Raw genomic sequence first — 16,776 nt, 5'->3', positions numbered from 1 at the left:
TCATATATTGTTGTTTTGGGTGTTAATTCGGGGTTTAAGGAGAAAAATTAACGGGTCATACCATTATAGTTCATGAAAGGTTTTCCCACGCTCTCCGTCGCGCTCTTTCTGTTCGGATTCCGTGGGAGAAGGTATGAAGTTTTGTTTTCTGTGTTTAATAAGTGCATTTTAAGTATAAGTAATATGTTTTTGTAGATAATGTGCTTTGGGGCACTCAAACCTTGCTAAACAGTGCTAGAACCGTGTTGGCAGACATTTAGCTGCTCTTATACTTCATGAAACATTGCTAATGAAAATGCTACATCCATGTGCTGAAAATAGTACTGTTCATGGTTAAACAGGCGCTGTGGAGCACTGATCAGAAAAGGCCTGTTTTGACCACTATTTTATGCTGTTTGGATGCAGGTATGTGATGTTTCATTGCTTTTGGTGGGAATATTTTGTCTAATTGTTATTTTTTTTGTTATTCATGTACTGTTCAAGAGTATAAGGTTCATGTTTGGACTTAGTTACTAATTATTGTTGCCATTATTTTTATTTTGTAAGGTGAATGTGTTATTTTACATAAGTTGCACACGCGCTGCTCAGGCTCTTTCTGTTCGGATTCCGTGGGAGAAGGCGCTGTGGAGCACTGATCAGAAAAGGCCTGTTTTGACCACTATTTTCTGCTGTTTGGATGCAGGAGCATTAAAAGTGCCTTCAGCTCAGCTGTTGTCTGGCTGTTATTTTCACAAGACACAACGCAGATTCAACTACGCTACAAAACTGGTGCCGTGACCCGTCGTCTGGTCAGCTGAAGCGGACCACCGGTGTTGCAGGACGACGCTTTCTGGTTCCATCTGCACTTTGGGGCAGACTGTGAAGTTCTTCGGACACTGTTGGTTGGGATTTTTTCGTTTCCATTTTTTTTTTACTTCTGGACATGTTCATGTTTTTTTTTCTATAAAGGACAACAGTGAAGTCTCCCTATGGAGGGTCAGTATGTGAATAACATGTCAACATCTAGACATGGGGACTTATCCATGGGTAGAGGGAGAGGGGTTTTGCAGTTGGCAGTTGCTATGCAGTCTACTCCAGGAAGTCCAGGGGTTTGTGGTACAACATTTTTTGGCTCTGGGAGGACAAAGGGGGTTGGTGAACTGCCTAGTCAACCTTTAAGTTTCACTCCAGGCTTGAGCCCAGTGACTGTCTCACCCTCTCCTGTGTTTTCACCTGGTGGAGAAACTGCCTCCACTCAATTAACTGATCTAATCAGGTCTATTGGGTCAGAAATAGGTGAGTCCATCAAGATGTCGTTGATGCAGAACACTGCTTCGGAGCCTCAACCCGACTCAACTCCGGATCACAACAAGAACTCTTCACAGTCATTTCAAGGTGGTACTACTGTTATTGATGCATCAAAACTTAATCTTTTGTTACGCTCTGATGTTGATGTTCCACCCTACTTCAGGGGTGACAAATCTGATAAGTGTTCTGTTTTTGAGTGGGAAGATCTCATGCAGGCCTACCTTCGACAGAAACCCCCCACTAATGCTGAACAGGTAGAAGTGGTTATGAACAGATTGATGGGGAGGGCAAGAGATGTCACTAAAGTTTGGATGCGTAGTAATGCAAAGACTGCAGATGTTTCTGTTATCTTTAGTATTCTCAGACAACATTTTGGGGACACCATTCATTCAGACCTGCCGCTAGCTGACTTTTACGCTAGCACACCATACACAAATGAGGGACCTCTTGATTACTGGATACGGCTTAACAAAGCTGCAGAGGTTGCTGAACGGTGCTTGGCTAGTAAGGGGGAATCAATGACTGACCTTAGTTCACATCTGGTGCTAATGTTTATTCGCCATTGTCCTGACAGAGAGTTGGCACTGGTTTTTAAAACCAAGCCTTCTCGCGACTGGACAGCTAGTGAAGTGCAAGACCATTTGGATGAGCATTTAAGAGACCATGCGGTTGTTCGGAGCCGCGGAAAACAGAAAGGGGCAGCTACCGAGCTTCCACTCGAGGGGGTGACTGTCAATGATCAAACTGTGTTGCCCATTTCTAGATGTGTTCCAGAGCCAGAGTGCTCCAAAACAGTAATTGAAAACAACACAATGGACAGGGTTTTGAGTCTGCTGGAGACAGCTCTAATCAGTAACACTCAGGCTATAAGCCACAGGTCCAATAAGCAGACTTCTAGACGCTCACGGGACTGTCAGGTTTGTGGCAATCTGCAGCATGACACTAGGTCACACTGTAGGATGCACAGATTATGCTTCCGATGCTTCTCTCCGGAGCACATCAGTGTTCACTGTACTCAAACTCAGAAATCTCAAATGCATCCGATTGGCCAGGGACGGGCTGATTCGCCTCAGGAAAACTAGATGGCCCTCATTTAGCGGGGGATGGTGTGGGCCTCTGTAGTGTTTCCCTCAATTTTGATGATGACATCCAGACTGTGTATACAATGGCTTGCAACACAATATCTACTGATCAAACTGTCATTTTCCAGAATGTGGCAAAACTGCCTATCAGTGATGGCCTGTTTTTCACTACGGTGCTAGTTGGGAACAAGATTGAGCTGCGGGGGATGTTAGATAGTGGGTCTATGGCTACATCTGTACGTGCAGACATGATCCCTCAGCTACGTGAGGCAGGAGTGATGAAAGGAGATGTAATCCCTTCCGCTAGCATTGTTCTTGTTGGGTGTGGTGGGAAACAGACTGTTCCGGTGGGCACCTGTGAACTGCAACTTAAGCTGTTTGGGTTTGACTATGTCGTCCCAGTTTTGGTGGTTGAAGGTCAGGCTGATGAGCTCATTGTTGGCACCAATGTGATGAAACCGCTCATCAAACAGTTTAAGACTGATGAGGCCTATTGGCGGGTACTGAGTAGACCGGACTCTACCTGTCTGGATGCAAACAGTCAGTTTGTCAGATTTTTGGCCAATCTTGAAAGGTGGAGGGGGGAGGAAATCCCAGAGAAAGTTGGGACTGTCAAACTGAAGAAGGCCGTGACTCTTGAGCCCATGAGTGAGCATGTGGTGTGGGGCCGCCTTCCACCTAAGACTAAACTCTCTGTGGGGAGTACTGTTGTTGTTGAACCGAGCACATCACGCTGCGTGCACCGTAGTGTGATGGTTGGCAGAGTAGTTGCTCCACTTTGGGGGGGCGGGTGGCTTCCTGTGAAGATCATCAACCCTACTATGTCCCCGATTGTGTTGAGAAGGAACGCTAAGGTGGCTGATGTGTATCCATGCATTGCCTTGGAGGACTTTGATGGTGGTATGGAGGTGAGGGTACATCAGAACGTGGGTAGGGTGAGCAGCTCTCACGGCAGCCTTACTGCTGAGTCATGTTGCAGTGTTAAGACAACAGGTGGACCTGGCAAATTAGCGGATGTGGGGCTGCAAGATCTGTCTGTCGGTGATTGTGAAGTTTCTGAACATTGGAGAGAGAAGCTGATTGACTTGGTTGTAAAGTATGAAGATGTGTTCTCAAGACATCAATTGGACTGCGGCAAGGCTGCCGAATTCTGCCATCGCATCAGACTTACAGATGAACGCCCTTTTCGTCTGCCTTATCGTAGGCTTTCTCCTGCTCACTACCAAAAGTTGAGAGAAACTTTGGATGACATGGAAGAGCGTGAAATTATTAGAAAATCGAGCAGTGAGTATGCTTCTCCACTCGTTCTTTGCTGGAAGAAAAATGGTGATTTGAGGTTGTGTACGGACTTCAGGTGGTTGAACGCCCGTACAGTCAAAGATGCGCACCCTTTACCACATCAAGCTGACATCCTTGCAGCTTTGGGAGGTAACGCATTCTTTAGCTCAATGGACTTGACTTCGGGATATTACAATGTCCCACTTCATGAAGATGATAAGAAATACACTGCTTTCTCCTCTCCTCTCGGATTACACGAGTATAACCGCATGCCACAGGGTCTGTGTAACAGCCCGGCCACTTTCATGCGAATGATGCTCACGATCTTTGGTGACCAGAACTTTTTAAGCCTTCTTTGTTACTTGGACGATCTGTTGGTTTTCGGAAAGTCTGAGGAGGAAAGCTTGCAAAGGCTTGAGATGGTGTTCCGGCGGTTAAAAGAACATAACTTAAAGCTGTCTCCATCCAAGTGTCAGTTTTTGAGAAAGTCGGTCAAGTTCTTGGGTCACATTGTTACGAGAGACGGCATAGCAACAGACCCTGACAAAGTGCAGGCAATTGAAGGTGTGTCAGAAGCAGATCTTATGGAACCTGATGGCGCCACGCCATCTCCTAAGAAGATTCGCTCTTTTCTTGGCATGGTGGTGTATTATCAGCACTACATTGAGAACTGCTCTGTGATTGCCAAGCCATTATTCCAACTGACTACAGGGACGGCCAAGCCACGGAGGGGCAAGGGCCAAAAGAAACCAGCTTTGTCGCGTAAGCCTGTCGCGGCTGACTGGACCCCAGCTTGTAGCGAAGCATTTAGGACCTTGAAAGCTTTGTTGACTGAGCAGGTTCTTCTTGCCCACCCTGACTTTACAAAGCCTTTCCTGCTTTCTGTTGACGCGTCATCTTCCGGATTAGGAGCTGTGCTGTCACAGGTACAAGAAGGCCACAACATTGCGAGGCCCATTGCCTTCGCTAGTAAGTCCTTGAATCATGCACAGTCCAAATACCCAGCTCATAGGCTCGAGTTTCTCGCCATGAAATGGGCTATTCATGATAAGTTTAGTCATTGGCTGCGTGGGCATAAATTTACTGTTTGGACTGACAACAATCCTCTGAAGTACATTCTTACCAAGCCGAAACTGGATGCTTGCGAACAGAGGTGGGTGGCCAAGCTGGCCCCCTTTGATTTTGACATTCAGTATATTCCAGGGCCGCGAAATATTGTGGCGGATGCATTGAGCAGGGAACCATTTGCTCAGCACAGGATGATGCACCGTTTGACGAGAATTCCATATGACACTTTGCTGGAAGAGGCCAGGGGTTTGTTGGTGGAAGATGTTCAGAACATGTTTCGCCTTTCTCGGGAAGAGTCTGTGGATGGGAAGCTTAGACTTACCTCTCCGATCCAGGGCTCTGTCACAGGCAGTGTGGACATTAAGGACAATGGTGGGAGAGTTTCTCGTGATGAGGTGTCAGCCTTATTTAAGTCTCACCGTTGTTGGAGTGAAGGTGCAGAAATGAGAGCAACCTGCTACACACAACAGCTGGAGAAACTGTTGCCAGTGGGGCAGTGCCCACTGCCTGTTCTCACTCATGAGGAGTTGTATGATAAGCAGTGTCAGGATCCTGTGATCAACCGGGTTTCCTTTTATGTGAACAGGGGAAGTCGACCATCCCGACGTGAGCGCGTCCACGAATCGCGGGAGACAAACCGTACATTGCGACAGTGGGGTAAACTCACGACTCGGCTGGGTGTGTTGTACCGTGTTTCTAAACATGTGGTGAGCAAGAAGAAAGTGTTCCAATATGTGGTTCCAGTTGCTTTGAGATGTCAGGTGTTGAAAGGGGTGCATGATGATGCAGGCCATCAAGGTCAGCAGCGCACACTGTGGCTTGCCAGACAGCGCTTTTACTGGGACTCGATGGAACACGATGTCAAAGAATATGTGAGTCATTGTAAGAGATGCGTCTTGAGCAAAGCACCTGAACCTGAGGCCAGGGCTCCACTTGTTTCTGTTGTGACATCAGCACCACTAGAATTAGTTTGTATTGACTTCTGGTCCGCAGAGGATGTCAATAACAAGTCCATCGACGTTCTAGTGGTGACAGACCATTTTACCAGACTCGCATGTGCTTACCCATGTCCAAATCAGTCTGCCAAATCAGTGGCTCGCGTGTTATGGAATCATTTTTTTTCCATATACGGGTTTCCAGCTTGTATTCACTCTGACAGAGGGGCTAATTTCGAGAGTTCCCTCATTGCCGAGCTACTCCAGATGGCCGGTGTTCGTAAAAGCCATACAACCCCATATCATCCTGCGGGAAACGGCCAGGCTGAACGTCTTAACCGCACTCTGGGTAGCATGATCCGTGCATTGCCTCCTCGGGCAAAGGAAAAATGGCCTCAGATGCTTAACACACTGACTTTTGCCTATAATTGCACGGTACACGAAACAACAGGTTGGCCGCCTTTCTTTTTAATGTTCGGGCGAACTCCTAGGTTACCTGTTGATGTGATGTTTGGCAGTGTCCTCTTAGACGGAGAGACTGCTGACATGGACAAGTATGTTCAGTCATTGGGCACGGATCTCAGAGAAGCAATGACTTTGGCTCTGCAACACGCTGAGAAACAACAGTTGAGACAAGCTGAGGTGTATAACCGAAAGGTTAAGGGACACTCTTTGGAGAAAGGAGACAGAGTTTTGATGGCTAACAAAGGGGAACGGGGCAAACGGAAATTGGCTGATCGTTGGAAGGACACGGTTTACATTGTGGTTCATAAGAACAGCGAACTGAACACCTATGTTATTCGTCATCCTGTCACAGGACGGGTTAGGACAGTTCATAGGAATCTGATCATGCCTGTAAACTTTTTGCCTCTGCCATCATGGGATGATTCGGTGTCTCAGACTTCTTTTTCAAACACAGTTTCAGAGGGTGGGCCGTCAGATGATGAGGTTCCAGGTGAGCGGGACAGTGATACTCGAACAGCTCACTGGGTTTCCTCCCTCCCAGAGTCTAGTGTGGTAATGACTGCAGGTGAAGTGATGGTAGCTAGTGATTCTGAAGCTATTGGAGGAAATGATAGTAGTGTTCAGGGTAGAGGGACCATGTCTGCCTGTGGGGACCATAGGAGGGTCTTGGATGGGGCGGATCATGGATCAGAGAGCTCACACTCTGAGGATCACAATAGTGACCGGCTTTCAGACTCTGTCAGCGTAGGTTTACGCCAAAGTGACACCATAGGTTTAACTAAGGCCATTAGTGGCTCACATGTGTCTGGAAGAGACTCAATCGCTACTGTTGTACCTTCAGCAATTCCTTCAGTCGTTTCAGGGGAAGGGATACGGACGAGACTGGGTAGACTTATCAAACCTGTTAACAGGTTGATTCAGACAATGTCCACACAGAGAGTTAAGATTTTGTCATAGGGCCATTTATTTTGTGTTATTTTATTGTTTTTCTTTTTATTGGGACTTCTTATAATGGGGTCTGGTCATGATTTTATTTAGGTTGTCCATTGCACTGGACGCATTGGGGTGATTTTGGGTGTACTCTATGATAGATGTGTAGGTGGCATGTCTTCTATGGTGAGGTGGGGACTTAGCTACCCCTCATCTTCCCTAATTCTTCAATGAATAGCTATTTGCTGGTCGACCATTTTGGTCTTGTATGGCGGGTATATCCGGGTCACATGTATTGTCGTGGTCAGATTTGAAGAAAAAAAAAATTGTATGTTTATTTTTGTTTTATTTTATTTGCTTGGTTTTTGTTTTTCTTTATTATTTTTGTAATATGACCGAAATCTAGTGTAAAACAGAGGGGGTGAATGTAGCAGTGTGATGTTGTTACACTAGATTGTCAAGTGATAAGCTATTCCGGTGGGAACTCGTATGAGCACTGGTAGCTTTTATTTTGAAAAGACGGCAAATCCATTGCAAAACAGCGGGTAACTTCCTGTTTCAAAATTATTATTTTTATTTAAATGTGGTGTGTTCTCAATGAAAATGTGAATTGTTTTCTCTACTATTGAACATATTGAGTTCATATATTGTTGTTTTGGGTGTTAATTCGGGGTTTAAGGAGAAAAATTAACGGGTCATACCATTATAGTTCATGAAAGGTTTTCCCACGCTCTCCGTCGCGCTCTTTCTGTTCGGATTCCGTGGGAGAAGGTATGAAGTTTTGTTTTCTGTGTTTAATAAGTGCATTTTAAGTATAAGTAATATGTTTTTGTAGATAATGTGCTTTGGGGCACTCAAACCTTGCTAAACAGTGCTAGAACCGTGTTGGCAGACATTTAGCTGCTCTTATACTTCATGAAACATTGCTAATGAAAATGCTACATCCATGTGCTGAAAATAGTACTGTTCATGGTTAAACAGGCGCTGTGGAGCACTGATCAGAAAAGGCCTGTTTTGACCACTATTTTATGCTGTTTGGATGCAGGTATGTGATGTTTCATTGCTTTTGGTGGGAATATTTTGTCTAATTGTTATTTTTTTTGTTATTCATGTACTGTTCAAGAGTATAAGGTTCATGTTTGGACTTAGTTACTAATTATTGTTGCCATTATTTTTATTTTGTAAGGTGAATGTGTTATTTTACATAAGTTGCACACGCGCTGCTCAGGCTCTTTCTGTTCGGATTCCGTGGGAGAAGGCGCTGTGGAGCACTGATCAGAAAAGGCCTGTTTTGACCACTATTTTATGCTGTTTGGATGCAGGAGCATTAAAAGTGCCTTCAGCTCAGCTGTTGTCTGGCTGTTATTTTCACAAGACACAACGCAGATTCAACTACGCTACACCAGCATAAACAGGAACGAAACCAGAACTGTTCTGTGAAACCAGTGTTGCTCCACCATCACAGAAACAAAGTTCCAACTGGAGATAATATGGAATAACAGCAACATTTCAAAAACTGGACATATAATTCAGTCTTTCTCATTTACTAAAAGCTAATAATGAAAGTGGGCAAAATGTAGAAAGTTCCTAATTTAGAAATACCTGTTTTTAACCCCAAACCTTCAGGATTTTACTCAAAAAACAGATTAAGAAGACAGATCCCAACTGTAGAAACAATCTCAGTGTAATAGTACATTTAAATCAACAAAAGAAAGGCTTTACCTGAAATTAAATTAAGTTTTGGATTTCCCAGCCAGAGTCCAACTAAATTCACCCATCATCTTTTTTCAGTGCAATGTTCAGTCCCTTTCAGTAGAAAGTTTTATTTATAACTTTTAACACTGATTCGTGAGTCCTCGAGGTTCATAAATTGCACTGATGTCACAAAGTGCTTCACAAAATGAGTAACCCAGAAAATCCACATAAAGTTACAGTGCACAATAGAGAACACAATGCAATCATAAAGACCTAAATCTAATTAACAGCTTCCTTGAATTAAAGTGTATTTATTTGTCTGTAGCAGTGCAGAATGACCCAGTCAAAGTCCAGATCCAAATCCAGTAAGCTGATGTCCCCAATCGTTCTCCAATCAGTTTGACAGAGCTTGAGATACTTAGCAAAGATAGACAATTTTTGTAACCTCGCAAATGTTGAAGTCATTCAGTCGCAAATCATTCGGTCACTTAAGAGAGTGAAAAAAATGGTATGAGTGGTTGCATGACTAAAATCTCAAGGGATTTTAAACCAAGCATTTCATAAGAACAAATAATGAAAACGATGAAACATTAAACCTAAACAGAAAATGACTGCGATACTAGAGCAGTTGCAGATGTGCAGCGCCTTGGAGTGCCACTAGGGGGCAGGAGTATGAATTTCAACCGGAAGAAGGTAAATAGAGGAAGAAGAGCAACCGTTGTTCACCATCATTGTATTCTCCAAGAGCCTGATAAATTTCGTAGTTCCTCGTTATAGCATGTTGTTAGCCTGCATGCTTTGAGCAGACTAGGTTCGTGTTGGTTTAAATATTTCACACTTGGCGTCTTTGTGGTTTTAAACAGCAGTATTTAAATGTTTTTTTTCTAGCTCGTGGGGAAAGTCTTCTAACGTGAATAACTGTTTCGCTGATATTGGTGGCGCGTTTATCGCCATTTTGCGCGTTGAGCGACTCTAAACCAGCAAAAAGGTATTCAACTAGCAAATGATTCGTTTTTAAGAGCAGTTTTATCGTTCGTGTGCAATATTTTCCGTGTGATAGTTGACCCGATCGGCATTTTCTTTGTTTTTCAGAATGGCCGAAGCAGACCGACCGGGGAAGCTCTTCATCGGTGGACTCAACACAGAGACCACCGACAAGGCCTTGGAGCAGTACTTCAGCAAATATGGCAGGATCGTCGAAGGTGGGAATGACCCCTCCACAAGTAGAACCCGATTTTAATTTTCTACTGCTTTGGCACCGCGTACAAAGCTTATGTGTTGCTGTGATTAATACACACTTGAAATTTTATATTTTTAGTTGTAATATTACAGTTTAAATAGCATCTTTTCCTTTTGTTTAAGTTTTACCAATATTTAAAATGAATATTGAAGACTTTGTATGAACTCGAATTGTTTCATTTTCACTTTCGATAGATATGTTTTTTTTTGTTTTGTTTTGTTTTGTTTTGTTTGTTTATTTTCAAAATACTTTGAGGGTCCTTTTGAAAAGCTAAATAGTTTATGGATGTATAATTTAATCCTGAAATATGAACTATTTTATTTCCTTTGCTCAATTACTTTAAGGATGAGTAGTGTTGAATGCCCGCTAAGCCCCAAAAGTTGCTTAAAATAGGAGCACAGCATCTAGTTATCTCAGTGAATTGTTCAAATAAATGACATATACCTTTATCCAGGCAAAGGGTCACATTTGTCACTACATAATCTTTTCAGAATTAGTCATGGGTTAAATATTCTGTCTTGGTATAATTGACATAGAATGTTTTTATTTTAATTTTTAATAAGAGTTTAATCTTGAGATTAAGTCACAATTTGCCAGTTTTTTTCTCCCCAAGAGGCTCTGGACATTGCACATACTAAATTGAGGCTAATTGATCAAATATTTAAATTTATGTTTTTGGTACAGGTACTGGAAAATGGCTAATTAAAAAAAAAAAATCCCAATTCAGCCAAACAAATCAAGGTTTTATCAGACCTAAACATTGATGAGTCCTGGCTGTGTGACCAGGATACTTGGCGTTTGGCAACATATAGATTTTGAATGTTATGTCATCAATGGTTTTAGTAAGTAATTTCAGCACAAACTACATCTGCAGACTTCCAGATGGCGACACATCAACTTTCAAATCAGTAGTTTATACTAAACTTTCAATAAAAGTGTTTTATTGTTTTTTTAGTTATTATTGCAATTCACAGGATGCAATAAAATATAAAGTAGTAACAAACTGTTATGTCTTAAATTTGAAAGTATATTAAAAAAAATTTTATTTAATTTTTTTTAAATCCACTTCTGGTCTCACCTTTTTTGTTTTTATGTTTCAGTACTTCTAATGAAGGACCGTGAAACAAACAAATCGAGGGGCTTTGCTTTTGTAACCTTTGAAAGTCCGGCTGATGCAAAAGATGCCGCCCGGGAAATGAATGGAAAGGTGGGTCTTTGTTTTTCTTCAAGATATAATTTTTTTTATAAAATTTTGAAGTTTCGATTGTAATTGTAACTTTTTTATTTAACCAGTCTTTGGATGGGAAGCCTATTAAAGTGGAACAAGCTACAAAGCCTCAGTTTGAGAGTTCTGGCAGACGAGGGCCGCCTATGCATTCTCGAAGCCGGGGTCCTCCCAGAGGGCCCCGCGGGTCAAGGGGAGGAATGAGGGGCCCCCCATCCAGAGGTAAGGTATTAATCAGAATCAGATTTTTTTTTTTGGCAAAGTTTGCACACAAACTAGGAATTGGAATTTGGTTTCCTCTCGATAACACGGGCATTTTTAAATATAGATACCTATTGGGGAAATTTGAAAAGGTGGGTTTTTAATTAATTCAGATAAATGCTGAAAATATGTCCATCTTTTAAGACTACTATGATTCAGAAGATGGAGATGGCTACTATAGTCGGATGTCATCCAGAGGTCCACCAATGAAACGAGGCCCACCAGTTCGCAATGGGGGTCCTCCACCCAAGAGGTCGGCCCTATCTGGTTCCATGAGCAGACGTGAGTATTTAAAACAGTCTCAGAATATTAATTTTTTAAATTTATTTTTATTTAATTTTTTTGTCTCAACGGTTTGGGGATATTACTGTTAACTTGTCGTCATTTCAGCTCCCATGTCCAGAGACAGGGATCCCTATGGCCCTCCACCGCGCAGAGACTCCATGTCCAGGAGAGATGATTATCCATCCCCAAGAGATGACCATTACAACCCTAAAGATGGGTAGGAAATATCAGAACCAGGGTCTACTGTGAATGATTTCTGAGCATAAAAGGGAAAATTTACATACGAGATAAAAAAAAAAAAAAAAAGATTTACTAAAATATAATATGTTAAAGTTGTCGAATAAACACTCCATAAACACTTTTATTGTACCTTGGTGTTGTGATGAACCTAAATAGATCGGTCCTGTTTAATGGTTTTTAGATACTCCAGCCGGGATTACAGCTCAAGAGACCGGGACTACGGACCTCCTCCCAGAGATTACTCCTACAGAGAATATTCTAGTTCTGGCTCCAGAGATGACTATGGCTCTATGTCAAGAGGATACAGGTATGCCTGTCACTGTAACATATTTTGCTTGACGATAAATTGCCCAGAAATGATTGTGATGACTAATATTGTATTTTTTTTAATAACATTTTTAAGTAATGTGATGGTGATAAAGAAGTACAACAAAGCTCAAAACTGTAATTTCTAAGCAACAGTTAACACTTGAACTGAAAGAGATTTTAAACATTAAAAAGAACTGAACAAAACAACCAAAAACACTAAATGAAATTAAAATAAAAACCTATGCACATCCAAAACCATAAATGAAATGGATTATGAAGTTTCTGTATGTAAAATTGTCCTTCAAAGATATCAATCTTTGTTCTCATACCAGGAAAACTTCCAGATAGGACCTTTATAAACAGAAGTGCAAACTAACAACAAAAACACTCCATTTGAATAATTCCACTTGCGTTTTCTGGCTTGTGTCTACAATACTGTGTGCCTGGCAAGTAACTGACACCAGAGTTCACTCCTCCTTCAGCTAAGGCAACAAGAAGAGAGGGGGTCAGTCGGGTCAACACACTGGAGTGAAGCCTTTTGTTATCCAGTCTGGTAGAAAAAGAAATGGGAAGAAAACAAACAAGCAAATGTAAATTATTGAGTTTATTTTAATAATTGATGTGCTTACTATGAGAGGCCTAGATACAGGTTTGCTTTAGTTCCTAAGGTTTTAAGACATTCTTAAAATCATACCTACTCGTCTAAACATAATGGGGTTATGTTATGTTTTTTACTAAGCGACCGTGATGGTTATGGAGGTGGCAGAGAGCCGAGAGGCTACATGGATCGTCCCAGTGGTGGCTCCTACCGAGATTCCTATGATGGTTACGGTAAGATACAGCTCCATGAGCTCAACAAATTATTACCGTCACACAGGGAAAAGCTGCAAAAATAAGTCATGGCACAGGCTGCAACAGAAAGCTCAAGTTCACTACCTCCCAAGAGAAGAACTTTCACCCTGAACAAACCTCCAACTCGCACATTTGTATGCAATTCAGACATTGGCTTCTAGGCTAAAAGCAGAAATTTGTCTAAAAGCTCAGTCCACACTGTGCAATTCCTATATTTATCAAAAGTGTGACTATTTCAGGCAAAGGAACAATTTGATTTGATTTGACTTGACGCAGAGTATGCAACTGTAAGGATCCCTCAAAAACCTTGGAAATGTCCATTAAGTGTTGCCTAGCAAAGCACTCCCTCAAGGACTAAACTTCACAAACCTTCAAGACAAGTCAGAAAACCTCGTCTCTTTTCTTCACCTGGACCTCTTAAAGGAAAAATGGCTTCCCGAGTAAATGGCATGCAGAAATGGAGTAACACTACCCACTTATTCAATGTAGAAGATATTAATTTTATATCAACTGCAACTGCTCATCAACTAAAACATCCACATTAAATGAATGTAGAACTCAAACAAATGGAAGATGAAAAACACAAACAACACACCACCCATGAAATTTGTCACAGGATGAATTCTATTGGCAGAAAGTGCGCACTTAACGGTGCAAGTAATTTATTGACGTTGAACCATTACCTGAACCATTACCTGAACCATTGACCCTGCAGGTAACTCTCGCAGCGCCCCACCCTCACGGGGCCCCCCACCATCCTATGGTGGAAGCGGTGGAAGCAGTCGTTACGATGACTATGGCAGCAGCTCCAGGGATGGCTATGGCAGTCGTGACAGTTACCCCAGCAGCCGGAGTGACCCGTACCCTCCGAGCCGTGGAGAGAGAATGGGTAGGCAGGAAAGGGGCCCGGCCCCCCCTGGCGAGAGAGGCTACCCTCCTCGTGACTCGTATGGCTCAAGTCGTGGAGGGCCTCGCGGTGGCCGTGGTGGCGGTCGGCCTGATAGAGGAATGGCTCGTAACAGATACTAAAATGGACTTGGAAGTCTCATTAATGCAAACTTTGATCTTCGTACATCCTTGACACATGTTTTGGAAGAAATCTGATAAATACAAACAGACAAAATGTGTCTTAAATCTGTGACTTAGGAAGCTTAGCTTTGTATCTTTTACTTTCCCCGTTTAATGTGTATTTTTTTTTTCTTCCCTTTTTTTAATATATAGTATTTCTTTACCTATGTCACAGTGTAGTTAAGTGTTTTTGTCAGTTCAGTGTGAATTGAATCTGCAATGCCCTAAATATGGCTTTCATACGCTAATAAAGCTTTTAGTTGAAACTCTACATCTGCTCATCGATTTTTCACCTCAAGATTTCTGACAAATGTGGGGAAAAGGTGACGACACCGTCTCCTTTGCAAAGTTCTGTAATCATAGGTGAGTCTGTTCGCACATGTGATGGAGTGGAATGAAATATTAAACAAAATGTGCTTCCAACTGGACACTACTGTTTGCCAGATGGGGAAATGTTACTGTCAAAATGTTCCAATGTAGTTCCCCTTGGAAATGGATCCATCACCCTAGAGCAATTTGATGACATGCAACGACAAAACCAAAGGCAACAAGCAAACACAACTCGACCGATAGTCATCAGCTGGTAAGCAAAGCAAACCTTTGTTTCTCACCTGTAAATGAGTTTCTCATTGTCCTGTATTACAATCTTCACTCCAGACAACTTTTGCCTCAGGAAACACTGCAATAAGGAGGTCAACTGAAATAAGCGCTTCTAATTGTTTTATTTGGTAATTTTTTTTTTAAGAGCAACAAACCATGAGGATTCCTTCCTTTTGATCAACAAGATTGACAATCTGAGCCCTCGAAACAACTTTTTGCTCAACCGAGTTGTGCGGTTTCAAAGAATTGGCATCAGTATTTTTTTTTTTTTTTGACATTAAGCGACATCTAGTGAAAAACTTTTTTTTTCTAAGTAAAAACCAAGCAGGCATAAATTCTGTTCAGTAACCAAACCTCTTCTACAAGCATGCCCCCCAAAAAACTGGAGACCTGTGGAGAAACGCCATCAACCCAGCAGCCAAACTGGAAAAAAAAAAATACGGAGAAACTTGAAGTTGGATTGAGAACTACAATATCTTTATATTTTATTTTTCAATACACACTTAAGACAAGGACAATGTTGATTGTTTTTCTGTGTTGCAGGATGAACATCAAGGCAATGGCTGCTGAAATATACCAGTTATATCCTCCAGTTGTTGGGCTGATTTGACCAGATCGTCTTTAATCAACCTAGGTATGTCCAGCACATATGACCAACAGCTGCTTGGTCAAATATTACATTAGCATGTAAAATTGAAGCATGTAACGTGTGGAATATATCGGCCAACATTTTTTGCACCCAGTTCTATGCAATCTCAATGTTGCACACTAATATTGTAATAATATGTTGTGCTGCCTTACTCCCTCTGAAGCACAGCCTGTAAAGCCAAACCTAAACTAACAAACAACAAGTCCTCCTTTAACTGAGCATAAACTCATTTATACACATTTTAAATTGTTCATGATTTGTCGGATTAGCTGAAACTTGCTATCATTCTATAGGTCTGTCGACTTGCTTTAATCTTTCGTTCTTTGCTTCTCAGGTGCTGTTGCAGCCCACCGTTGCAGAGGTTGACTGAAACCATTTGGCTGGAAGAACCTGTTGGAAGTGGGAAGAGTTCAGACTGAAGACTTGGTTAAATTTGATATTTGTTGTGTTTTAAATAAAGTCTTTAAAATCAGTTTTCCCTTTTTGTCTCAATACAACAGTGAAACTGGGAAAGATAATTCAGTAAAGCAGTTGATGTGTAATATTTCTAAAAGTAGCAAATCAGATTTTTTTTTTCTCCCCAGACTTTTTGAAGTGATGCTAAACTTTGACATGATAAGATGGATTTAAATATCAGGCTGTGCTCTAAAAGTTTAACCCAGTTACACCAGTAATACCTTGAAAATGGATTCATATTCAAACTTTTCCCTTTTCTGTCACAAACGTTAAAGTACTTTGAGGCTTTGTGCGTTAGACCAACACAAAGTAACACATAATTGTGAAGTTGGAGGAAACGTCACCACAACCATGGCCTGCATTTATGTTCGACCTCAAGAGTCATTTGGAGAATTATCTTTCTTCTTACTGCTGCAGGTTTTTGGGCCTTGTCTGTTCCAGATTGGCATGACTAGACTGAATTTTTTTTCCCCATCCCTGAATTCCAAAGTCTTGACACAAATTCCAAATAAATTTAGGTCTGGACTTTGACTGGACCATTTTATTTTTACTAAATTAATTTCTCAGTCTGCTGTGTTCTGCAGGAGGCTGCTAATATTTTATATAATTGGGTGTAGCTGTGGTTTAATGTTTTCAAGTAATTTTTTTTCCCTTCCACTCAGTTTTGTTTTGCTCTATTCTAGTACTGTACAGCACTTTGGTTAAGCAGAGTTTTAAATGTTTTTCAGATAAATTGGATTTTGGAATAAACACTGAAAACACAGCTGAGAAATTACATGCAGGCGAGATACAAGTTAGCTTATTCCTGAAAGCAATTTGGACTTTATTTAGGCCCATTAGTGTAAAAATGA

The 16,776-nt window shown here is 41.6% G+C and overlaps 1 protein-coding gene across 2 annotated transcripts; it reads left to right on the top strand.

The window, feature by feature from the left end:
• The first annotated feature begins 9,416 nt into the window (after positions 1 to 9,416).
• On the top strand, positions 9,417 to 15,941 carry rbmx (RNA binding motif protein X-linked). 2 transcript variants are annotated; one of them, XM_008420720.3, is made up of 11 exons: positions 9,417 to 9,551; positions 9,629 to 9,728; positions 9,833 to 9,942; positions 11,081 to 11,187; positions 11,274 to 11,427; positions 11,611 to 11,748; positions 11,857 to 11,968; positions 12,173 to 12,298; positions 13,040 to 13,131; positions 13,868 to 15,454; positions 15,804 to 15,941. In XM_008420720.3, the coding sequence occupies exons 3-10, from the start codon at positions 9,834 to 9,836 to the stop codon at positions 14,179 to 14,181; spliced, it is 1,152 nt and encodes a 383-aa protein (XP_008418942.1). In that variant the 5' UTR covers positions 9,417 to 9,551; positions 9,629 to 9,728; position 9,833; the 3' UTR covers positions 14,182 to 15,454; positions 15,804 to 15,941. The 2 variants fall into 2 exon arrangements, with proteins under 2 accessions (XP_008418942.1, XP_017162748.1); XM_017307259.2 differs by having other exon boundaries at positions 9,434 to 9,728; positions 15,364 to 15,454.
• Positions 15,942 to 16,776: the final 835 nt, after the last annotated feature.

This window comes from Poecilia reticulata, chromosome 10, assembly GCF_904066995.2.
Source record: "Poecilia reticulata chromosome 10, P_reticulata-male-v2, whole genome shotgun sequence".
NCBI lineage: Eukaryota > Metazoa > Chordata > Actinopteri > Cyprinodontiformes > Poeciliidae > Poecilia > Poecilia reticulata.
This window is presented reverse-complemented; position numbering and strand designations above follow the sequence as displayed.

Bases quoted from the DNA above. Each gene is read 5' to 3' on its own strand.
- rbmx (XM_008420720.3), top strand. From the start codon at position 9,834: ATGGCCGAAGCAGACCGACCGGGGAAGCTCTTCATCGGTGGACTCAAC. The intron at 12,299-13,039 runs GTATGCCTGTCA...TTTTTTACTAAG, and splicing joins TCTATGTCAAGAGGATACAG to CGACCGTGATGGTTATGGAG. The intron at 13,132-13,867 runs GTAAGATACAGC...TTGACCCTGCAG, and splicing joins AGATTCCTATGATGGTTACG to GTAACTCTCGCAGCGCCCCA.